The sequence below is a fragment of the Felis catus genome, chromosome E2 (genome assembly GCF_018350175.1).
Source record: "Felis catus isolate Fca126 chromosome E2, F.catus_Fca126_mat1.0, whole genome shotgun sequence".
In the NCBI taxonomy this organism is placed as follows: Eukaryota; Metazoa; Chordata; class Mammalia; order Carnivora; family Felidae; genus Felis; species Felis catus.
Window position 1 is genome coordinate 56,767,749 of NC_058382.1, and position 26,131 is coordinate 56,793,879.

General features: G+C 45.3%; 1 protein-coding gene and 1 non-coding gene across 3 annotated transcripts in view; both read left to right on the top strand.

The window, feature by feature from the left end:
* Positions 1–26,131, top strand: part of CDH13 (cadherin 13) — a 1,030,795-nt gene that overhangs the window by 867,567 nt on the left and 137,097 nt on the right. For both annotated transcript variants that reach the window (XM_003998309.5, XM_045046893.1), the window contains one exon: positions 14,825–14,965. In XM_003998309.5, the coding sequence (XP_003998358.4) occupies positions 14,825–14,965 (141 nt within the window). The remainder of the gene's footprint in view (positions 1–14,824; positions 14,966–26,131) is intronic.
* LOC111558181 lies at positions 20,907–21,013 on the top strand. Its single transcript, XR_006590861.1, has one exon. It is a non-coding gene; the product is annotated as a U6 spliceosomal RNA (small nuclear RNA).

The window sequence follows — 26,131 nt, forward strand, 5'->3', positions numbered from 1 at the left end:
AGAAGTGACTTCGGGAAGAGCAGGAAAAGTTTAGGGAGGAAGCAACATCTAAGGAAAGTGTATACAACCTTGGACAAGAAGCATTCCGGGGGGCAGGGGGGGAAACGTGTAGAGACGGCCTCCCAGGCAGAGGGCACAGTGTGAACAAAGATGTAGGAACGGCCCAAGCTGGTAGAACGGCACAGAGTCCGGTGTTACAGGAATGTAACTGGGAGTGAGGAACGCTAGGAGGTCGGGCCGTGACAAGTGTGTCTTGTGTGCTTGAGGAACTTGACCACTATCCTGTAGCTGCTGCAGAGCCCCTGAAGCATTTGGAGGAGGGTCCTGTGGTCAGGTGGTTGTTTCGATGGCTTGCTCTGGGTGGCGTGGAGTGGAGAGTGGTTTAGAAGGTAGCAGAGGGGGGCGCCTGGGTGGCGCAGTCGGTTAAGCGTCCGACTTCAGCCAGGTCATGATCTCGCGGTCCGGGAGTTCGAGCCCCGCGTCGGGCTCTGGGCTGACGGCTCAGAGCCTGGAGCCTGTTTCCGATTCTGTGTCTCCCTCTCTCTCTGCCCCTCCCCCGTTCATGCTCTGTCTCTCTCTGTCCCAAAAATAAATAAACGTTGAAAAAAAAAATTTGTTTTTTAAATAAAAAAAAAAAGAAGGTAGCAGAGGGGCTGGTCTGGGATCTGCTGGAATAAGTCAGGTGAGAAAGATGGGGGAGCTGGAAGTCAGGCATGGCAGCGGCGGTGGTAGAGAAAGGGGGTGTCCTCCAGAGGGAGTGGGGCCAAATCAGCACCCACCCACTGGGGGGGGGGTGCAGGGGAACTTCCGAGGACCCCCCGGGGGCCAGCTTGAGCTGAGGGTCCAGGAAGAAGGCTGTGTTGCCGGGAAAGATGAGCTGCCATTAGCCCACGGAAGCCGAGGGAGAACATCCCCACTGAGACGTCTAGCAGGTGATTCTGGAAGTGGATGTCTAGTGCCTTGAAGGGAGTATCTTTTTTCTAGAAAGGGCGAGGAAAGGAAAAGTTTAGCAAACAGTGCTTCCTGGTTTTCATTTAAATTGTATCATACACAGGTGAGTTTCAGTTAAAATCTCTTCGAGGGCAGGTTGACCTGTCCTCAGCACATGCTCGTTGGGACGGTGCTAATCAAAGTGTGGTCTTCAACCTTACCAGCCTTACCTAGAAACTTCCTGGGAGTGCACATCCTTGGCCCTAGCCTGGACCTCCTGAGCCATAAGCACTGAAGTGGGCTAAAAATCTGTGTTTTGAGGCGTCCACCAGGGGATCCCGATTCGCGCAAGCCCGAGAAACCCCGACTCAGACAATATGTCTAAGCACCTACCCTTAGCAGGCATAACGTTGCCGTGACAATTCAGGGCCAAAGGGTTGGAAAACACAGGCTAATGGAGTCAACAGTGGGCTGTGGAAACATAAAAACCATAAAGAAAGAGCACCTTAGGTTTAATTTTCCTCCAACTTTTAGGATCTGTATTTTCTTGTCTCTGACTGATAAAAGTGAGAAATTCTCAGGATTCCCTTACTCTGTTGCCTCACTGGTAAGGGAGGCTGTGAGCCTTGAAGGCAGGCCTGGGCCGAATGATCTTGGAGACACTTTCAAGAACCAGTAGGCTGCATCTCGTCACCTCGCGAACCTGACTCCAGCCACGCCAGTGACCCTGTCTCAGCTGGCCACCTCCATGCTGGTTCCCAGGCTCTCCCTCCCGCTCTGAATGCGCCCCCCATCATACTCATCCTCAGAAACTCAGCTCCAGCCTGCACTTACCCCAAGCCACCGAGAGGCCACCATAGCCCCCACCCCTAGCTGCACCTGTCACACCCAGACCCACTGACCACGCATTCCACACGTATCACCTAGTGCCTTGTGGAATCGCTTGTATGCGTTTTATATGCAGCCAGCCTCTGAGTTCTTTGCACGTGGGGATTATATTTTATATTTCTTGTTCCCACAGTGTCCTGACCTGAATCACAATCAGTCTTCAGTTGTTATTGAATGATGGAATTTAATAGCATTTAGGATTAATAGCCTCCCATCTTCTCTCATAGAAATTCACTTCCACATCAAGACCCCATCTCTGATCCTGTACTAGGATATTCTTTTTCGCAGGAATGTGTCCTTAACGCCCCCCACCCCATGTCCAGGTCAAGTGGCCTCTTCTGTGTGATGCCACAGCATTCATCTTACTTTACTCCCACCTTACCCTACTGAAATTAAGTGGGGATTATTTCCCTTTTTTTTTTAACTTTATTTATTTATTTTGAGAGAGAGAGAGAGAGAATGAGCAGGGGAGGAGCAGAGAGAGAGAGGGAGACACAGAATCCAAAAACAGGCTCCAGGCTCCAAGCTGTCAGCACAGAGCCGGACGCAGGGCTCAGACTCATGAACCGTGAGATCATGACCCGAGCTCAGATCGAGAGTCAGACACCTAACCAACTAAGCTACCCAGGTGCCCCTCTGGGGATTATTTTGAACTCCACATGGCTACCTTTCCTTATCACTGCTATCTAGCACAAAGTCTCATGCATAGTAAGTGCTCAATAAAAGCTTGGTAAATGAAATAACCCCCATATGGCCTTCCTGACACCCCGTGTTCCAACCCCCTTCTCGTAGATTTTCACTGGCACACTTAGGATGATATTTATCTCATCGTACCTTGATTCTTGTTTATTTATCTAGCATATAAATGCACTAAAACATCACATCCGAGCAGAGTTACCTGAACCTAGTAAGACATTGTATGAATGTTTCAGTGGCATCAACCTGAATGTCACACGTTTACCATCTTGGGTCTAAAGAGGGTGATTTTTCCAAGTTTGCAATGAGTGCTGTTGGCGGTTTATTTACTGTAACTCATCAGTAACATCGGAAAACATACACTGCTCCTGGATATGTTTTATTTGATTTTGGTGTCCCTCCACCTGAAATCTATCACTTACGTCATCCCAACTACACATTTCTAAGAGGCAGTGTTTATTTCCCTTGTTGCTTCCCCACCCTGCCAGCTTTGTCGGCAGCCAGTAAATCTGGGGAAATGGGCTCGGCCTTCTCCTTACCCAGAAGACCCCAGCCGGGAATAAAAACACAGCAGGTGACAGCCAAGAACATGAATGTTCGCATTAGCACCGAGGAGCAAGGTGAACGGAGGCCTAAGGACGAACACAAGTCAAATGGACTCACGCTCTCTGTGGGAAGATGGAAGAAAGGCACTCAGCGTCTGCGGTGGGAAGAAGGCACAATTTACGAGGAAATGTATGTGGTTCCTGTTGGATTTATGGACTGCCTCTCCCCCGTGTTATGTGGCCAGAGTGGATAAATCAAACTCCAGACAGACAGCAACTCGTTCTGCTTCAGATAATGTTTTCACCAATCTGTTTGCAATATTTATAGACCAGTTGCCAGGTGCAGCCAACCTGGAGAAGAATGTGTGGTCCCTGATCAGGTGCCATATTGTTAGGAGTCTTGCAATGCTCAGCTTGGGACAAGTCGATGAATAAATAAATAAATGAATCACATTATATCTTTGCTGTCAATCTCATGTTAATATTTCTCGTTAACAATACCTTCCATGTTAGACAACAAAGGTATTTTTTGAAGGTCTTTTTAAAATTTATTTCAACTTGTTTTTGAGAGAGAGAGAGAGAGACAGTGAGAGACCGAGCATGAACAGGGGAGGGGCAGAGAGAGAGGGAGACACAGAATCCGAAGCAGGCTCCAGGCTCTGTCAGCACAGAGCCCGACGTGGGGCTTGAACCCACGAACCGTGAGATCATGACCTGAGCTGAAGTCAGACGCTTAACCAACTGAGCCACCCAAGTGCCCCAATGTTAGACAACTAAGGGATTTATTGAAAAAGACTGCTTACAGATTTCCTTGACTCCTGTAGCCCATTGATAAGCTAGAGCTTGCTCTCACTGGCTCAGAATAACCGATTGTGTCCACAGTAGTCTCTCCTTACCTCCTGGGAGATGTTCCAAATCTCCTAGTGGACGCCTCAAGCCACAGATGGTGCTGAATCCTACGTAGAGTATGTGCTTTCCTGTCCATACCTGTGATAAAGTTTAACCTATAAATTAGGCACAGGAAGAGATCAACAACAATAATAAAACAGAACCATCAAAACAATAAATACACTGCAAGTCATGTGAATGTGCTCCCTCTACCCCAAAATATCTTATTGTGACCACCGCTCTCCTTGTGGTGACCTGAGATGATAAAATGCCCACATGATGGGCTGTAGTGAAGTGAATGACAGAGGCATGTGATGTGACGTCAGGCTGCTGTTGGCCTTCTGACACCATGTCAGAAGGAGAAGCGTTCGATTCCAGACCAAGGTTGACCACGGGTAACAGAAACCACAAAAATCAAAACCAAGGATAAGGGGGATCTCTTTCCATCTGTGCGATCAACCCCGTCATGTCGGTAGCTCAAAATCAGCCACAGGAGGAGTATTTAAGCCACCAAAGTTGAACAACGTTACAAATCAGGAGAGCCTGTTGCTAAGCATTACAGACATACCACTCCGTGTCATTCATTATTTTGGTAAAACATATCCATAACTGACTAATTATTGTGTAACTCTGATGTGCCAGGCACTGAATTAGGACCTGGGAGATAAAGCTCTCAACAAGACAGGGTCCCTGACCTCCTGGAGCTCCAACAGGCAGAGTTAAGACAGCCAATAAACAAACAATCAATAAACAAGAATATGACAGACTGTGATTAAGTGCTGGGGGAAACCTGGATTCGTTATTTATTGTTGCATAACAAATTACCCCAAGACATAATGACTTCCAATCACAGATATTTATTATCTCATGATGTCTGTGCTCGGGAGTCTGGACATGTCTCAGCTGTGTCCTCTACCTGGGGAGCTCTCACAAAGCTGCAATCCGCACATTTGCCCCGAATCTGCAGCACCATAAGAAGGTGTGACTGGGAAGGATCCATTTCCAGGCTTGTGCAGTGGTTCTCAGCAGCATCCAATACTTTTTGACTACTCCCGGAGGCCGCACTCCGTTTCTTGCCATCCCTTTAAAAGGCTCTCCAGGGGTGCCTGGGTGGCGCAGTCAGTTGAGCCTCCGACTTCAGCCAGGTCACGATCTCGCGGTCCGGGAGTTCGAGCCCCGCGTCAGGCTCTGGGCTGATGGCTCAGAGCCTGGAGCCTGTTTCCGATTCTGTGTCTCCCTCTCTCTCTGCCCCTCCCCCGTTCATGCTCTGTCTCTCTCTGTCCCAAAAATAAATAAACGTTGAAAAAAAAATTTTTTTTTAAAGGCTCTCCAGAAGATTCTACTGCATGGTAATGGCAGCCATCTGGTGAGCACTTTATGCCAGCCTCTGTGCTTGGCACTGTATGTTAACACTCTGGAAGTGGTATCATTCTCCCCATTTTACAGGTGAGGAAACTGAGCAAAAGCAAGTTGAGACTCTCGACTGGATTGCTCAGCTGCTAACTGGTGCGGTCAATTCCTAAGTGCTTGGCAGTCAGGTCCCTGCCTTCTTGGCGTTTCAGTGCAGTGAAGGGTGAGCAGCGGCCAATGAGCAGGAATGAGAGTGGAGAGTGGTGGAAACTCCCAAGATGGCGGCCCGACCGCGAGGGGCACTGTGGCGCTGCATCCACTCGCCAGCTCGTGGCTTTTGTCCAAAGCTTTCCCTGGACCATGACCGTGAGTGAGCTGAGAGCGAGCTCTTGGCACAGTTGGGCCATGCACGAAAGCGCTCTGTATCTTTTGTCAAAGATTCTGGGTTTCCCAGATCTGTGGATTGGATTCCACCTCCTTCACAAGAAGTTCAGAATGCACTACCACAAGAAAGTCATGTTATGGATGGAGTCGAGCTCCACATTCAAGCTCAAAGACCAAAAGTCTTGCAAGGGCATCAAGCATCCGACGAAGGGAAAGATTTTTGAGACTCGTACTACCTACCCATTACATAAAGTCAATAAAAGTGAAAGAAAAAGAAAGAGAGGTAGAAATGTCAACATTGAGAGAAAGCGGGATGCCACGGGAAGAAATCCAGTTGGGACAAAGGGTAAAGAGAAATGTGGGGATGTGTTCAAGACAACCCAGGAGAATGACAGGGTGCCGTGTGGGTTAATGGCAAAACCTTTCTCCATGTATCTTTTATCTGTTGATTTCCCCCACAGCTACCATTATGCTTGTTATTAGCGATAAATGTTCCGTTAAATGCATGGTCGTATGAGTGTCGCCATAAAACATCAAAGGTCTGGTGATTGATTATGTGCCATATTTAATGACATGGCTTGATTCTTGTTTTTTCCGAAATGAAATGTTTGGTTTTTAAAATAGTGTGATGTGTGAACCTGGCCTGTGTCTGTGGAGATACGCCCAAGGTTTTTTTCTTGTAGACATAACATCTTCCTTTTGTTCTTGGGAATATCTATTCACTGGTAGCTAGTTGACATCCAGGGGAAGATAACAAGTGCAGGACTGCAGAATGCAAACCAAGAGAGCAGCCTGACTCTCTTAGATATGTCGTACAGATCAAATAGCTGAAAATAAAATCAGAGAAGCCAATTTAATGTTCCCGGTTTTGACACAGTACATTTCTTGGTCAAAATAAAATCCTATCTCCTTGAGCTAGAGCTCCCCAAAGTATAAGCCATTGCCCGAGAATAAATGACTCTGGTTTGGAAATGCCACCGATATGCTCAGACCTTTGAGATATAATTTAGTTCAGGGCAACAGTAATATATCATCATTAACAATAATGAAAGTAAATCGCCCACCTTGTTTGCTGCGTACTAGCTAGGTGGTGGGGTCAAAAGCATGGTCCTTGCCCTTGAAAACTTTGTCATCCACTTAGGGAGATAGTAAATGGCCATTCAGAATAAAACCAAACAGGAAACATAGCCTTCATATTAGTCAGGGTAGGCTAAGCTCCTCGGTGAACTTCCCTTAAAGCTAAAGAATGCTTGGGGAGCCTGGGTGGCTGTGTCCGTTGAGCATCACACTTTGGCTCAGGTCATGATCTCCCAGTTCGTGAGCTTGAGCCCCACATCGGGCTCTGCTTGGTATTCTCTCCCTCCCTCTATCTCTGCCCCTCCCCCACTTGCATATGTGCGCACTGTCTCTTAAAAAATAAATAAGTAGAAACTAGAAAAGCTACAGAGTGCTTTGTTTTTGGAGATCCAGGCCTCTTCCTTTCTGGGAAACGGAAAACGTGGAGGATTACGTGGGAGGTTTGGGGGCCGCACCGGGGTCACTTATGCCCGTGTTCCATTGGCCAGGCTCAGTCCCCCTAGTTCATCTAGCTGGATGCCCTGGAATCAAAAGAACTAGGATTTGGTGAACCGGCAGCATTGGCTTACCACAGGTCCCTTTGGGTGCAGGCCACCGAAACCGATGCTGGCTGGCTATGGGGTCGAAAAGACTTCTCCTGAGCAAATCCTGGAGTGTGTTCCAGAATCGAGGGAGAAGTCAGAGCCAGAAGGCTGTACGATCCCAGGTCTCAGCAGTGCAGCTCCTGTCCTTCTGGGTAGAGCAGCACCTTCAGCCTAACTCAGGCTGAAAGGCTTGCTTTCTCTTTCTTTCTTTCTTTCTTTCTTTCTTTCTTTCTTTCTTTCTTTCTTTCTTTCTTTCTTTCTTCTTAAATTTATTTGTTTATTTTGAGAGAGAGAGAGAGAGAGAGAGAAAGCATGAACAGAGGAGAAGCAGAGAGAGTGGGGGGGGGGGGTAGAGAAAATCCCAAGCAGGTTCCATGCTGTCAGCGCAGGGCCTGATGAGGGGCTCAGACTCATGGACCATGAGATCGTGACCTAAGCTGAAACCAAGAATTGGCTGCTTGACTGACTGGGCTACCCAGGTGCCCCCTAAAAGGCTCTTTCTACTGGAGTTGACCACACTGGTGTCCCCAGTGAGCCCTAAAAGAGCCGGGAGACATAAACACAAGCATCAGGTGAGATCCTCGTCCTGAGAGACAGCAGCTTGGTCTTGAGAGGACAGTGAGGCTTCCCTCCCCCGTGTTCAGTTCACCCACCAAGAGAAGGAACAGCTGGACCGCTGAAGGTCCCCCAGAGGCAGGGTGCCTTCCTCATGGGCAGAGAGGAGTACCATGGTGGAAGGGTCCTCCCAAGACATTCAAGAAGGCAAAATCCTTCTCCTGAGCCTGGGAGTAACGTGGAGAGAGGAAAGTGAAGGAGGCAAACATTGACACGCGGCCACGGGGACCTATTTCTCTGCATCAGCCGTCCTTCCCGGCGAATGGGGCAGCCGTGGGCTGCTTAGGAGTCCTTTCCAGGAGCAAGGGCGAGTGATGGCCAAGACGTACAGAAATGAGCGCACGTACGTGTATTTCACTTAAGAGTTACCACAGGAGCTAGGGATTTATGGAAGGCTTCCTGGAGAAGGCTCAGCTGGCGTGGGAGGGACGTCAGAGCTGAGTGGATACTATTTGTGTAAGAGCCAAGGGATTCAGGTGCCACTATCTTCTCAGTCTTTGCGCTTTCAAAGGAGGTTGCTTCGTTATTGTTAATGTTGTCATTTGCAAAAACAGTAATGTTTATCACAGAAGAAAAAACACATCCCCAAATACTGATAGCCCGGTAGACTTGTTATCTTAAGAGTTGCTTTTAGGGGCGCCTGGGTGGCGCAGTCGGTTAAGCGTCCGACTTCAGCCAGGTCACAATCTCGCGGTCTGTGAGTTCGAGCCCCGCGTCAGGCTCTGGGCTGATGCCTCAGAACCTGGAGCCTGTTTCCGATTCAGTGTCTCCCTCTCTCTCTGCCCCTCCCCCGTTCATGCTCTGTCTCTCTCTGTCCCAAAAAAAATAAATAAACGTTGAAAAAAAAATTTATTAAAAAAAAAAAAGAGTTGCTTTTAAAGAAGAAAATTGGGGGGGGCAGCACTTGGGGGACTCAGTTGGTTAAGCGTCTGACTTCAGATCAGGTCACGATCTCATGGTTTGTGAGTTCAAGCCCTGCATCGGGCTCTGCGCTGACAGTGTGGAGCCTGCTTGGGATTTCCTCTCCCACTCTCTCTTCCCTTCCCCCCCACTTGTGCTCCCTCACTTGCTCTCTCTCAAAAGAAATAAATAAACTTAAAAAAATTTTTTAAAAAGAAAACTTGGAAACAACTGGATGGGTAACCATCCTGTAAGGAGGGGTTGCATGAATGATGGTAGCTGTTCTACAGGAGATGATAACAAGAATAGATCAATAATCACTAAGGGTGGGAGTGATAGGGCATGACAGCTTGCACAGCTGTGTCATTGGTATCATTTATTTAAATATGTGTGCATATAGGGGTGCCTGGGTGGCTCTGTCGGTTGAGCAACCGACTTCAGCTCAGGTCATGATCTCGCATTTCGTGGGTTCGAGCCCCACGTCAGGCTCTGTGCTGATGGCTCAGAACCTGAGCCTGCTTCAGATTCTGTGTCTCCCTCTCTCTCTGCCCTTCCCCTGCTCACACTCTGCCTCTCTCTCTCAAAAAAAATGTTAAAAATTTAAAAAAAAAATACGTGTGAATATAAAGTGCGTGTGTGCCCACACGCATGCATTTGTGTGATGTGGGGGGAAAGGAAGGAGACCACAGACCAGTAATGACAGTCACCTCTCGGCGGTGGGGTTGGGGAGGGGTGGAGGAGAGCCCTCACTTTCCACTCCAGAAACGACTGTATTGTTTCCAGTTTCCTTACAGTAACTGGATATTCCTCCAAAAATAAAAACACGTTTTAAAAGTAGCCTTGAGTTTGCCAGAAAATTGAGACTTTGGGAACATCACATCCCAAGCCTTGCAATTTATCTCCTTAATTGTCTAATTGATTTCCTACTGAGTTGGTCAATCTATTTCTCATTGCAGTCATAAACTTTTATTTACTTCAGGAGACAGGAATTGGCCGGTTCACTTTTTTCCATCATTTATAAAATTTGTTAGATTACAAGAGAGTTAAAGCCAGTGTGTCCATCCCTTTGAACTGTCATGAGAATTTGTACATGTCTGTGCTCAGCCTTGACTCCATTTTCTCACAGTTCTACAGAATATGCCTGCCCTTGACCCTGAACTTCTCTAGAACTATGCCTGCCCTTGACCCTGAACTTCTCTAGAACTATGCCTGCCCTTGACCCTGAACTTCTCTAGAACTATGCCTGCCCTTGACCCTGAACTTCTCTCAGTTCCTTGAAGAAAGGGACTCTATTTTCCCATCCCTGTATCCCCAGCACAATATTTAAAATTTTTTTAATGTTTATTTATTTTTGAGACAGAGAGACACAGAGCATGAACAGGGGAGGGGCAGAGAGAGAGAGGGAGACACAGAATCCGAAGCAGGCTCCAGGCTCCGAGCCCACGCGGGGCTCGAACTCACAAACCATGAGATCATGACCTGAGCCGAAGTCGGACGCTCAACCAACTGAGTCACCCAGGCACCCCTCCCCAGCACAATATTTAGACTAGAAGTTTAATAACTTCCAGTTAAATGGACACAAAGACTAATGAAGGAAAAAATTAGAATAACTGTCTCTGGTCCAAAAAAAAAAAAAAAGCTTCTGTGGAGGGAAAAATGTTAAAAGGAAAAATAACGTATTCAAGAAATGATTGCAGTGCTGTTATGAACAGCCTATTGTGATCCCCTAGCATGATACAATAGCTCTCACACTTTCTTGCAAATAACCAGATAATTGATCACAGTGTTAGTTGCAGTATTAGTCAAAACTCCCTTGTTGCTACTCATGGAACATTTAATTTAGATGTCTTAGGGAAAGGAGAAATTTATTAGCTCATAGAACTCACAAAATATGAGGGGAAAATTCTGGCTTCAAGGATGATTATTAAATGACTCGAGTAAGGCTGAAGAAACTCCATCTCTGTGGTATCTCAGCTCTGTGGTGTCTTCTCCCTCGGGCTGACTTTCTCTGTGTGGTTGCAACAGATTTATGTCCCACCCCCTCCCAGGAAACAGAAAGAGGACTTCTTTTACCTAAGAGCGCTAAAGGAAGTAGGTGCTACAATTGCGGTTCAATCCTAGTGGCCTAACTTGGGTTATGCGCGCATCACAAGGTCATGGGAGCGGGAGACCCCCCGACTGTCCAGGCCCGAGCCACGCGACCATCCCTCGATCATGGCTAGAGTCAGCCCTACCTGAACTCCACCTGCGCGGAGAGTGAGGAAGGGGGGACGCCCCCAAGAGGAATCATAGCATAGGTCCGAGGGTAAGAGGAAATGGACACTGGGAAGCCAAAGCAGCACGCAGCCGCTACCATTGTTGTGCGTGTCCATGGTAACCCACGCCGTATGTTGGAGCCGGGCAATGCTGTGAGGAATTCACAGCCCCGTTAGATAGGAGCCATCACAGAACCACGCTCGGCCCCTACTTTGCTTCAAGCAGCAAAATCAGCTGTTGTTTAGGGACAAACCATGCCCGGGATCATACATGTTTTGGTAGCACTGATAGGAAAATTGATTAGATCTTCTAGGCAAGCAGCAGTGAATTATGAATCCAGGTGCCCCTTGAACAACACCGGTCTGTACTGGGTGGATAATATGTGGATTTCTCTCCTTCAGTACAATACAATTCTCTACATGCGTTTTCTCTTCCTTGTGATTTTCTTTTGTCTAGCTGGCTTTCTTGTAAGAATACTGTGTATAATATGTATCTAACGTACAAAACCTGCGTTAACTTATTATGTTATCAGAGGAGGCTCTTAGCAGTTCGCTTCTGGGGAGTCAAAAGTTATACGTAGATTTTCAGCAGCATGAGGGTTCAGCACCCCTAACCCATGCGTCGTTCAAGGGTTAACTATGAAGAGCCTTAAAATGTTTATACTCTGACTCAGTGTTTATACTCTGACTCAGTGATTCAAAACAAAAAATAGTCAAAATATATCAAACGCTTCTTGAATAAAGATGTTCGTTGTAGGGGCACTTGGGTGGCTCAGTCGGTTAAGTGTCCAACTCTTGAGTTTGGCTCAGGTCATGATCTCACAGTTCGTGAGTTAAAGCCCAGCATCGGGCTCTGTGCTGACAGTGCAGAGCCTGCTTGGGATTCTTTCTCTCCCTCTCTCTGCCCCTCCCCGTTCATGTTCTCTCTCTCTCTCTCTCTCTCTCTCTCTCTCTCTCTCTCTCTCTCTCTCAAAATAAATAAATAAAACTGAAAAAAATACTTTTAACAAAGGTGTTCGTTGCAGTGTAATTTGAAATTGTCAGAAATGTTTACAGACTAGAAATAACCTAAAGTCCTAATGATAGAAGATGATGAAGTAAATTATATATTATGCGTATCATTATATTTTATGCAACCCTTAAAACGATGTCAAGGAATGATACTGGTAAGTGGTATTACGTGGGGAAAAGGACTAAGTTTGCCACAGTCTCGTCAATATTCAAAAATACTCAAATTTCTTATTTTTATGGTGCAATGCTTCCAAAATCATGCAACATTTTATTAGAAAAGTAAAAATGTTGTACAAGTAATTAGACCCGGCGAGTGGCTACTGTTTGCCCAGAGGCGCTCAGGAAAGATTTTGAAAATGGGCCAATTGATTGGCTTCATATGGTCCAAGCTGCAGAACTTACGGCAAATAGTAAGCCCAGTCTAACTTGTGGGCGATGATAAGGAGAAAGTCACTTACATGAAGCTGACGATTTCCCAGCTTCCAGCTGGAGTGGAGACGGAACTGATCTGGGCACAACCAGAATCCCCTCGATCTGGATTTGGTGTCAAAGTCCGTGTGCCCTCGGCAGGTAGAGAACTGTGAGGACTTCCACCCTCCTGAAGCTCATTTCACAATATACACATGTATCAAATCATCATAAGTATACCTCAAACTTACACAATGTTATATGTCAACCGTATTTCAGTAAAGATGGGTGGGCGGAGGGGAACATTGTGAATAATCCTGTCCAAGGAGTGTATTAGCCCCCCGCTCGTTCTCTCAAATCTAAGAATTTTGAGCTTTCCAAAGCATACAACAGAACTCCTGCTCCTTAAGTTAGTAGCTCAGAGGCTCTTAGTTAAGAAACAACCAATTAAAGATGCCCTAGGGAGCCAGCGCCTTTTAAAAATACTGGAAAGTTTTGGGGACAGCTAGCATTGAGTTATTAAAATACACATTGTAAACTTCTGGCTTTGGAAGGAAATTCTAGATCCCTGCTGTGTTTTTGGTTTTTGCTTCCCACGGTGTTTCTTAATTCTTAGTTCGTATGAGCAATTGCCTTTGCAGCCATTGTACCGACAGGACTATTGACGCCTGGCAGGACCTTTTGTTTTTGTTATTGACGCTGATGCAACTTGAACTCTGTGAGTAATTAAGCAAACACTCCAAAATGGTTTAAGCAAATAAGGAAAATTAATGCCGCAATTAGCTAAAAAGTCCACAGGCAAGACTGGCTCCGGGCCTGCCACGATGAAGTGATCAAATACAATCCCTGGGAAACATTTCTTTTCTTCCAGGGTTCAAGTCTGGTTCTATCAGTAGCTTGGCTTCTTTCTCAGATGGACTTCCCCACCCCAGCCAGCTATGGTCCTGAGGTAGCTCGTCTAGCTCCCAGGCTAAAGGCTTCCAGACTCATTACCACAGAGACACAGAGCTTCTGTCTCCCAAATGTCAAACACGGACGAGTCACCGTGTGCCCTTGGGATGGCATACGCTTGGTTGCTCGTTCCAATCCGGGCTCATCCCAAAAGCTGGCCAGGTGGACGGTGGGGAAAGGCAACCCAACCCCAACCACATGGGCAAAGAAGAAGTGATGGGTGGGTCCGCTGAGGAAATGTGGGGTGCTGCCTTACCAGAAGAATGGGGTGCTCTTGACCCAGGCAAGCAAATCCATCCCAGAGGCAATTTAAAGGCAGGGACTGGCGTTTCCCAACCACTGCCCCCCTCATCTTGGGGTCAGGGCCACTTGGTTAGCTGTTCTGTTTAAACATGGTAGCAGGAAAGCCGTCCAATATTCAAATGGAAGCTTATGTGCATTCAGGGAGGCCATGGTACAATATTGCTTGTGTTGCACTTATCAGATCATGGATTAAAAGGCATTTTCCAAACTTAACGGAGCGTGAAAGACAAAAATGACTACAAATGACGCAAAAGAAAGGTGGTGCAAGTGACTCTACTCAACTCAGTTGGGATTTTTTGTCACCTGTAAAATGGGAACCTTAAATGCGCCTCAACACACTTGCTGGCAAGATTAAGTACAAAACCCAGTACCCAACGCCTGGCTGTCAGGTCGTTCAGTCACTCTGAGTTCCGACGGCCTCCGTCTTAGCCCGAGTCCCCGCATCAAACTTAGCCTCCTTTCCGGGGCGCCTGGGTGGCGCAGTCGGTTAAGCATCCGACTTCAGCTCAGGTCACGATCTCGCGGTCCGTGAGTTCGAGCCCCGCGTCGGGCTCTGGGCTGATGGCTCGGAGCCTGGAGGCTCTGGGCTGATGGCTCGGAGCCTGGAGCCTGTTTCCGATTCTGTGTCTCCCTCTCTCTCTGCCCCTCCCCCGTTCATGTTCTGTCTCTCTCTGTCCCAAAAATAAATAAACGTTGAAAAAAAAATTAAAAAAAAACTTAGCCTCCTTTCCAGATCAGCTGGATGAGGCCACGATGAAATTAGATACACAGGTGTAAACATCAAACATGCATTGCATACCCAAAGCCCAGAAGCGAAACGGTGTGGAATATATCAAACGTCCCTTTAGATAAGGACAGAACATAGATTCCACCCCCACGACCATGTGCAGTCTGTGAATCGGGACTGTCTCGTATTAGAGAGATTCCAAAGGTATAGTCATACGAATGGGTGAGATCTGTGGGTGTAAGGGGGAGGCCGAGGAAGGACACGGGGGCAGCCTAAACCTTACACCACCTTGTCTGTGGTTTTCCTCTACAGACTCTGGAAAACCCCAAGTATGAATTGATCATCGAGGCTCAAGACATGGCCGGACTGGATGTCGGATTAACAGGCACGGCCACAGCCACCATCATGATCGATGACAAGAACGATCACCCCCCAAAGTTCACCAAGAAAGAGGTAAGCGTCTGCGGCCCCAGCGCCCCTGCAGGTCGCGGCCATGGTGGCCGATCCGGGTTAATCCCACGCACCACCTGCAGCCCCGGGGCTGGCTTCCAGTTTGCAAAATCGAAACGCTGCTCTGTGGGAGAGGGGGTGCCGTTTCGCCAGGGCGTTTTCTCCTATTTGTATCTTCTGTGCGCGTGTGATGCTGGGAAGCGCTTTGTGAGAACGAAGGCACTGAATCTCGTGAAAGTCTGCAAGAAAAGAGCTTCTAATGCCAAAGCGCCATCTTGGTGGTTTTATCGGTGTTATTTAGCGCTGAGTTAGGAGAGGCCCGTTGTGATTTTAGCATAACAATAAGGTTTTTTTTTTCAGCAAGTACAGATTGAGAGGCCAGACGGAACAGCAGCAATAAGGTAGAGCAGACTTTCTTGGCGATAACGAGGTGGCCCAGGAGCTTGTAAATAACAGCCGAGTTAGCTTGTCCAGGAGAGTCACTATTTACTCTCACTCCTTGTGCTTTTATGATTATGGATCATGGCTGCCGGTCCCCATTTATTCCAGTGAAGCAGTGTTTGGGGGCAGGCTGAGTACACAGAATCGCCTTCGGTTGCCGAATTTGTATCCAAACTAGGAAGTTATTTGCACCATGGCTCTGACGGAAATGGGCAAATGTCATGGCTCCTTTGGGGGTCAGGGTCAGAGCCAAAGATTCGACCCCCCCGCTTGCTGACCCAGAGCATCGAATGGGTAAAGACAGCCTTTGCCATTGGCAATGGGGCCCTCCGCCTTCATCCATTGCCTCTTTGGACTGCGTGAGGTTGGTTTCATTAACCACTTTTTGCCAGTAAGAGAGCTTCCTTTCAGCTCATAGAATCTAGATAACTGCTCCAAGGTCATGGGCAGAGGAAGTGACAGAAATGGGATGCAAAATAGCTCCCAGTGAGTCATACAACTGCTCCCTGATGTGTGGTTGATGTTTCCACCCTCCCTGCCATTGAGAAAAAAGGCCCATGTCTGGATTTGCGGTTAACTCACCCCTCTGTCCAGAGTCCCAGGGCCACCCCAGATGGCTCAGGAGGGAGAGCGCTCCGGCTCCCCAGCCCCCTGTCCCCAGACACACATCACTTGTTCAGGGTGGAAATCTCCCCTTCTCCCGGTGGGGGGGGTCTGGCCGCTCAGGAATCCAACCTCAACCTGCCAGTGGCCAAAGCAGCTGATGTGGCTTCATTCTACCGCTTTCCATGACATGTGCCTATGACTGCTCAAACAGATTGCTCACTATTCCCGGGGTGCCCAAACTGGTATCCCCCCCAAAAAACTGGTTTCCCGGGTTCCACCATTGTGGGGCAGGGGAAGACTTCGGGGTCAACTAGATGTGGGAAACACGGAGTTGAAGAGAAGGAAGGATTTCTTTTACTGCAGCACTTTGAGGTACCTTGAAAATGCTTTGTGTTTCTCTAAGAGGAGCAGAGTCTGTAGGGCTTTCCAGACCTTTCTGGCCCCAGGAGTAACTGTTCCTGGGTGACCTCATTATGTCTCACTGAGCTGGTGTCCCATGGAATATTCACTGGGCATACTGGTTTATCTGCAGAATTTCTATTTCCGAAAAAGTCCTAAAGGCGTGTTTTAATATTCAGTAGACACAGGAATGAAAATAACAATTGGATAATCCCAGTCTAAAGTAAGAAGGTCTATCAATGTTGCCAAGCATGTGAGACGAATTAGTTATCTCAGTGTAACCCTGAACGTAACACCCGTCACAAACTAAATGCCTTGAGTGAGAGATGTGCCTTGTTGTCGATACCGCTGAATTCAAGGAAAACCTGAACGTAATTCTTACGTCGAGTAGGAGACCCTGAGTAGCCTCATGGAAAATGGATTCAGCTGTGGATGTCGGCAAAAGCACAGAACTTCTCTTTCATCAGACATTGGACAATAAGCCAAGGCGAAGGTGAGATGCCCACAGGGCGAAGGTGATGTCTCAACTCATACAAAAATAAAAGGGTTGAAGTGAGAGGGACCGGTAGCCAGCGGGTACATGAAACTCTCCCTCTAGGACATCAGATGTCCCACAGGAGCCTTTGTCCAATGTTGGACCAATGAAATTCACAGTCAAATCTGCTAATGTGTTCCTGCATGCATTTGGGATGCTAGAATGGCCGGAGACCATATAACAGAGAGGGGAAGAGGTGGGTTCTGGAACCAGAACTGGACTCAAGTCCCGCCATGGATACAAATCTGTCAACCACCTATGTTCTTGTTTCTTCACCTGTTGCTGGGGCGGACGGTGGAGCCTATCTCAGTAGGTTCTTGTGACTGTTACGCGAGCCCGTGATGGAGAGCATTGAGATAGTGCGGGTCACCCACAGTTCTCTAGAGTGTCGGCGATGAGAAGAGTGGTAACAAGGCAGGTGGTGGTGAGGACAGTGCTGGGATAAAAGCCGTGAGGAAGGAAATGGTGGTGGGCGAGAGGAGGATATCGTGGCGACGATGTTTCTAAAATGTAAAAGGTTGGGGTGCCTGGGTGGCTCTGTCAGTTAAGCAGCCACCTCTTGATTTCAGCTCGGGTCATGCCAGTCCATGAGTTCGAGCCCCCTGTCGGGCTCTGCACTGGGAGTAGTCCCAGGCCAATGTGGTGACACCGTGGCATCACCAGTTTCCAGATTCCTCTTATCTTTCTTCTCTACCTTCTCCAAGGCTGCCTCACAATACAATAGGGTCACTGCAGCACCGGCCATCATGTCCACACACCAGGAAGAAAGAAACGGGAAGTGAGAAGGGCTAAGAAGGACTTGCTACCTAAGTAAAAATCTCCCCCAGAAAGCAACTTGGGCTTGTATGTCCTTAGCCTTCCTTATCTGTAAAGGAGCCCAAGAAATAACTCCATCTGTAGGTGGCATGTTCCAGTCTTGGACAATATAGAGATTGTTACTGAGAGAAGGAAATACTTTAAAGGTTTTTTTAGAAAGCCAATTCTAGGGCACCTGGGTGGCTCAGTCAGTTGAGCTTTGGACACTTGATTTCAGCTCAGGTCATGATCTCAAGGTTCATGAGTTCAAACCCCGAGTCAGACACCATGCTGACAGTGCGGATCCTGTTTGGGATTCTCCCTCTCTCTCTCCCTCTCTCTCTCTCTCCCTTTCTCTCTGCCCCTCCCCCGCTTGTGCTGTCTCTCAAAATAAATAAACTTTTAAAATATTTTAAAAAGAACTATATGTTATCTTTATTGACATTGACATGGCAGTTCAAATCACAAGACATTTAAGTCTTCATCCAGGTGCTCCCTGGGTGATTCCCTCCTCTTCATTCATTGGTTTCTCAAACAATCAAGGAGCTACTTTATTTCTTGGGTTAGAAGTGTACTTTTTCCTCTTAATCAACTGTCTGATGCAGAATGATGTCAGGATCACATCTATTTATTTCATTCCTTTGCCGCTCCTGCTTCACATTCCATTAAGTATTTTTAATAACTTTTTTGAGATAGAAGTCTATACTGTAAAGCTCACCCTTTTAAAATGTATAATCATTGGCTTTTAGTAGACTCACAAAGTTTTGCAGCCATCACCACTATCTAATTCTAGAACATTCCATCACCCCAAAGAAACCCCATGCCCATTAGCAGTCACTCCCCATCCCCATATCCCCACGACCCCTAACAACTACAAATCTTCCTTGTATTGCTATGGACTCACTCATACTGGAAATTTCGTATAAATGAAGCCATGCAGTATGTACCCTTTTGTGACTTGCTTCATTGACTCACCGTGTTTTCAAGCTTCCTCCGTGTTGTAGCATGTATCAGGACTTGGTTCCTTTTTATGGCTGAATAATACTCCATTCTATGAATTTACAACATTTTGTTTATCCATTCATCCACTGATGGACATTTGGGCTGTTTCAATTTTTTTGGCTATTGTGAATAATGCTGCTATGCACATTCATGTACAATACACTAAATTTTTATCTGAATTTTCTCTCAATTCCCTAATGGTTAGAAAGAAAAAGAAGTTACCTATAATATTGTTCCAAATTGGGAGACTGTAATTGCTTACCTGTTTTATTGAAACATTCCAAAATGTCTTTCTAAATTGCAATTAAGGGGCGCTTGGGTGGCTCAGTGGGTTAAGCATGTAACTCTTGTTTTCAGTGGAGGTCATGATCTTGCGGTTCGTGAGTTCAAGCCCCACATCGGGTTCCATGCTGACAGTGTGGAGCCTGCTTGGGATTCTCTCTCTGCCTCTCTCTCTCTCTCTCTCTCTCTCTCTCTCTCTCTCTCTCTCTCTCCCCTTCCCCAGCTCACTCTCTCTGTCTCTCTGTCAAAAATAAATAAATTTTTTAAAAAAATAAATAGGGGCACCTGGGTGGCTCAGTCAGTTAAGCATCTGACTTCGGCTCAGGTCATGATCTCACGGTTGGTGAGTTTGAGCCCCATGTCAGGCTCTGTACTGACAGCTCAGAGCCTGGAGCCTGCTTCAGATTCTGTGTCTCCCTCTCTCTCTGCCCCTCCCCGACTCGTGCTCTGTCTCTCTCTGCCTCTCAAAAATAAAGAAATGTAATAAGAAAAAAAAACAAAAATAAATAAATAAATTACTATTAATACAGCTTATTCAATTTTACGGACTTCTTTTTTAAAAAGCATGTAACTTTTGTACAAAAATGTACACAAATACTGAGTGATTTCATTCGTTACAAGTCAAACACGAAACCCGTATCAAGAAATAGAGCATGATTAGCAACTCAGAAACTTCCTAAAACCCTTCTCAGTCGCCTGCCTAAATGTATATTGCTTAAACCCACATACTTGGAAGTTTCCTTGTTATTTCCTTTTACTGACATCTAGCTTAATTCCACTCTGGTGGGAGAACACACTGATATGATTACAGTCCTTTGCTATTTAGTGAGACTTGTTTTGCAACCCAGCATGTGATCAGATTTGATAAGCGGCCCATGTGCACTTGAAAACAATGTGAAATCTACAGTTGTTTGAGTTATTAGTTGTTTACAGTTATTTTTGTTCAAATCTTCTATATATGTTGTCTGTTCATCTTTTTATTCTGTAAGTTCCTGAAAGAATACGATATCTATTATTGTAGATATATCTATTTCTCCTGTTGCATCAAATTTTTCTTTGAGTATTTGAAGCTGTGTTATTAAGCGCATACAAATTTAAAATTGTTATATCTTCCTGATGTTTTGGTCTTTTATTATTACAAAACTTACTCTCTACCTCTGGAAATGCTTTTTGCTTTAACATTTACCTCCTCTGGTAGTAAAATGACTACTGTAGCCTTCTTAAGGTTAGTGTCATCATGCTATATTTTTTTCCATCCTTTCTTCTCTCAAGTTTTCTCTAATCTCATGTTAAAGTGTGTTTCTTATAAGCAATGTATATTTGGGTTTTGATTTTTTTTTCACTTCTGGCAATCCCAGTCTTTTTACTTGGGTCAGTTTTTCCATTTACGTGTAATGCAAAGACCATATATTTGAGCTTAAATCTACCAATTCTAATACTTATTTTCTGTCTGAGTACCTTCCTATAGTTATTTTTCTCTCATTTCTCACCTGTTTATTAATTAATCCATTATTTTTGTCGTTTAATATTCTACTATAAATTATTTATTACACTTAATTTTCATATTCTTGTACTAGTTTCTGAGAAGTTGAAATATACATCCTCGACTTACAGAGTCTAATGTGAATTAGCATTTTTACCACTTATGGATTCTTCAAGGACTTTAGGACAAGTAAATTACCTTTACCCCACTCCTATATCTTAAGATATTGTTGTCATGTTTTAATACTACATGTTTTACATTTTACAAAAATATTATTTTATTTAATAAGCATTTATTCACCCTTTATATTATTACCTATTCCTTCATGTTTCTTTGCTTCCACATGGGATAATTTTCCTTCTGATTAAAGAATTCCTTTGTATTTTAAAAATAGTGCAGGTGTGCTCGCTTCGGCAGCACATATACTAAAATTGGAACGATACAGAGAAGATTAGCATGGCCCCTACGCAAGGATGACACGCAAATTCGTGAAGCGTTCCATATTTTTATGGAAACCAATTTGACAATAAATTTCATATATTGAAAAAATAAATAAATAAAAATAGTGCAGGTATGATGGTGATAAATTCTCTCATTTATTATTATCATCTTTCTTGCCTGAATTTTTGATGTATATTTTCACTGGGCACAGAATCTCCGTTGATAGTTATTTTCGTGCAACACTTTCAAGGTGTCATTTCCTTGACTTCATTAACATGTCAGTTAACATTTATTGAAAGGTCAGCTGTCAGTATTCCTTTCCTCTCCATTGACAGAAATGTGGCCCTTCCTCTGGTTGCTTTTAATAACATTTCTTTGCTTTTACTTTTCCACAGTTTTATCATGGCATAATGAGGTGTCATTTAATTTGTTTTTATCACACTTGTTCCTTGTTCATAACTCAGCAAATATTTCTTTTGACCCATTTTCTCTTTTTCTTAGACTCTAACTATACATATATATTAAATTTCTATGCTTCTATTTTCCCTCATTCTTTTCCAGTTCACAAATTCTCTCTTCTGCTATGTCTAATCTTTTATATCCATCTATTAAGTTCTTAATTCCATTTATTGTACTTTATTTTTTTAAGCTTATTTGCTTATTTTTTGACAGAGAGAAAGAGTACAGGTAGGGGAGGAGCAAAGAGAGAGAGGGAGAGAATCCCAAGAAGGCTCTGTGCTGTCAGCATAGAGGCAACACGGGGCTCGAACTCACAAACTGTGAGATCATGACCTGAGCTGAAATCCAGAGTTGGACGCTTAACTGACTGAGCCACCCAGGCACCCCCAATTATGGTACTTTAGATATAATTTCCATGAATTTATTTTGTAGATTAAAATTCTCTGCTTCAGTTTTGCATTTTATCTATTTTTTAAATATATAACACAGAGTTACTTTAAATTCAATGTCTGTTAACTCCAGTATCTAGATCCCTTGTAAATCTATTTCTATTTTCAGTATTCTTCACTTGCTTTTTTGGTCATGTGTTCTGGTCCCTTGGCCTGCCTAGAATTTTTTTTTAACTCTGAATAACGCCTGTGACAATTTTTTAAAGGCAATTTTGGACTCTGGCTGATGTTGTATTCTACCAGAAAGGATTTACTTTTACTTTCTGAAACCAGTAAGAGTAGAAAAAGATAACTTTAAATAAGTCTGGGATTGAGTTGGTTTATTGGGGAGTTTCAGTCTTTTATGAGGGCTAATCTACTTCCTGATTTCTTCTTGGTCTTCTGGGGTCCTGACTGCAAGTCTGGCATGTTTACAGAGGCTCTTCTTCCTCAGATCCCTAGCCTCGTGTCCCTGTGCCATTACAATTTAGAAAAGGCCTTCAGGGGAAAAGTTGATAGGATATTGGCCTCCCCTCACTGAGCCCGCTTCCCTCTCTGCACGATCCTGGACTCTCAATTTTGACTGCCTTGGGAGTTCCCCAGTGCTTTCACACAGGTGGAGTTTTTTGGGGGGTGTTAAATACACATTCTCAAGTCATTCTAGATTTGAGGGTTGGTCTGGAAGAACTTTGCTCGGATTACCATCCACAAAGATCATTCTTTTAATCTGAAGTATCAGGGAAAAGCAATAGTTATGTGTATGGAATTCACTGTGGCACAAAACATCCTAACATCTTCATTAAAAATATGGATTGGGGGCCCTGGGTGGCTCAGTCGGTTGAGCGTCCGACTTCAGCTCAGGTCATGATCTCACAGTTTGTGAGTTCGAGCCCCGTGTCGGGCTCTGGGCCGACAGCTCGGAGCCTGGAGCCTGCTTCGGATTCTGTGTCTCCCTCTCTCTCGACTCTTCCCCCGCTCATGCTCTTTCTCTCTCTCCTTCAAAAATAAATAAATATTTTTAAAAATACAGATGTTTTGAAGGGGCACCTGGGTCAGTTAAGTGTCCGACTCTTGATTTCAGTTCAGGTCATGATCTCACTGTCATGAGAGCGAGCCGCCTGTCGGGCTCTGTGCTGCGTATGGAACCTGCTTGAGATTCTCTCTCTCCCTCTCTGCTTCTCTCTTCTCTTCTCTCTCTCTCTCTCTCTCTCTCTCTCTCTCTCTCAAAAAAAAATGGATTGAAAAACTATAATGAAATAGTTTGTCAGGGCACTCATCCTCCCATTCTATTTGCTTTGCAATCAACTCATTGTACTGAAAAGGTTAAATAACTTTTGTGTCTCTTCCTTGATATTCGTAATCAAGAAGTGACTCGAACGGCAAGAGACTTGAACTAACCGCATGATCCGTGGCCGGGTTTACTTTCTGATCCCCCCACTCTTGAACTGACGTGACTCTCTCGAGTCTCCTTCATTCTTTTGGATCTTCTCCTTCGGTTTTGGTTGTTTGGTGGTTAAGAAATGCCTTTGTGTGCCTTCTTTCACCGAAAGTCTATTTAAAATGAGTGTATTTAGGGACACCTGGTGGCTCCATTGGTTAAGCGTCCAACTCCGGCTCAGGTCATGATCTCGCGTTTTGTGAGTTCAAACCCCATGTCAGACTCCATGCTGAGAGTACAGAGCCTGCTCGGGATACTCTCTCTCTTTCTCTCTCTGCCACCCTCTCACCGCCTGAGCTTGCTTGTTCTCTCTCTCTCTCTCTCTCTCTCTCTCTCTCTCTCAAAAATAAATAAATGAATGAACTTTCTTTAAAAAATCAAGTGAATATATTTATCTACTCCTCCAGTATTCCATGCACCATAGTTGAGTGCTCTCAATCAGTCTCTCCTCCCATCAGAGTATACTTCCCTTAGGAGAGCCCTGTAAAATCAGATGTGCCTGTGTCTTAACACGGACCACATAATTATACATTCTGCTTGCTCAAAAGAGATTAATCCAAAAAGCCAACCACATAGTGCTTAGAAGATCAAACCCATTTCAATTATCTGACTCAAATAACTTTTCTGGAAGGTGGAGTCCAAGGCATTTTAACAACCCACTAAATCTTTAAAGATGATTAAATGTTATTCCAAATAGCCCGTCTTCCCTCTTCCCATGAAGCTTTTTATAGCCATCGTGGTGAACTACGTGAGACTTTTTTCTGTGACGCCGGGAAATCACATATCTGACAGTTTTCTAAGCGTCTGAAGTTTTAAATAACACCAAACATACACTATTGGGATTTTCATCCCCTGCTTTGTGCAGGGCGATGGGGGTGGTGCGGGAATCCCAACCTGTCGGGAAATGGAATATTTGGAGAAAATAGAACAGTGTAACTTCAGTGCACGGGTACCACCGATTCCCAGCTGTACAAACAGTAACATCACTTCCGATGACATCAGTTCCTGGTCCATCGCTATCTGGGCCAACACCTTGTCCAAGGACTCCAGAGGCCATCTACTGCGAATTGCTTTTCCAACTTCCCATCACATAATTAACGAGGGGTTACCTGCAGAACAGCCAATACCCAGCATCCCCCATGTATCTTCACTTGGAAAAGGTGAGTTCACTGCTTTCTTCCCCTGCACCAAGGTCATAGAAAAACATGAAATCATCCGCTAAATCTCCCAGCGTTCCAATGTCACAAGTCCTGGAAACAGCAGGTCTACAGCTGGATTTCTTGACTAAAAGAGAGTGAAGGGAAACATTTGTACAACTGGAAGCATGCTCTATAAATAGAAGCCATCATCCAAACAGGATACGTCCAGCTAAGGAAAAGGGTGCTGTGTGCTTTCCTGAATTGAATTGTTCACGGACAGCAGGGTGAGGAATCTCGCGTTGTCGAAATGCCCATGCCGATTCAAACCTGTGTGAGTGATGTCAAAACATCTGGACTTTTTAAAGTGAAAAAATGTAATCTGCCCTGTGGCTGGTTCTTCAAGTCTCTTGTAGAGATAGACCAGACAGCCAGATGATTTATTGCATTAATCACTCTTTCATAATTATATTCATGATGTGTTGATCCCCACCATCCCTGTGCGAACCTCTGTGCAAATTCCATGCTTCTCCTCACCCTCTGGTTATGCTCCGAGGGTCAGCGCAACTCAGTGGCAGTAAAAGCAATTTTTTACTACAGCTGGCGGAGTCTCACCACGGGGCCACTGCAGAGCACAGTGGCCTCCGAAGACTTCATCCATCTGCTTCTATTCAAATGCAACATCTCACGCGAAGAGCAACAAACACAAAGCTATAAAACATACATTTTGTAACTCTAAGAATACGACATTACTACACCTCCGTACGTGGCTTGCAGAATGAGAACTTAACTGTTCAAAAACAGAAAGCCCAGGGCCACAAAAATGGCACGTGGTGGAGAAGTGAACTATCCACGCCCCCACGGCACATGGCAGCCGTTTTGTTCTGGACAGCGTCAGAAATAAGATCGTTGGGTCTTATGCGTGGGTGGTTTTAAATACCGTCCGCCCGGTCACAGCCTCCTCTCCTCTCAGGCCACACGGAAGCCCTATTTCTTCCCCCAAAACGTCACGCTTTGGCATATGCCTCCGCACCGCCGCACATTCTGTTCCCGTCTCCCTGGAATGCCTTGCTCCTCTGTATCCGGAAGACTCCCAGTTTATCCTTCAACACCCAAATTATGAATCCCCTGGGAAGGCTGCTGCTTCCTCCTTCTTGTTCCCACAGACACGAGGCATATCCTGCAGCGTGGTGTTATCACGTCACCTCCTCCTCGTGCACTCATACAATATCTCATAATACCGTCTAAACGCTTTGGTGTTTTGGCAGGACGTCATTTTCATCATTGCCTAGAGGACAAAGTGTAGGGGCGACATCAAATATGTAATTAGAGATGAGCTTACACGTCATACAGCAGATACCTATTTCAGTCTCTTGTTTCTATCTCAGCTTCTAATATGCCATTAAACATTCTTCTGTTCCATATCGTATAGTGTTATATGTATGCTAGTCTATGCTGTCATGTATTATCCCATATGTATTCTATTCCCATATGTGCACATCCTATCTGTACACATTTTATCCCTAACGTAATAGGTAATATCGACCTTCCAATGTGCCATATAATTAGATGACTTACTTGCTTTTGGCATTCTCCCCAAATGAGAATATAAACTCCACAAGAGAGGACATTTGTCTCTTCTGTTCTCTGTTCCGGCCCCAGCACCCAGCCTGGCATGGAGTATATGACCAAATAAGAGGTGAATGAGGGGACAAATTATAAAT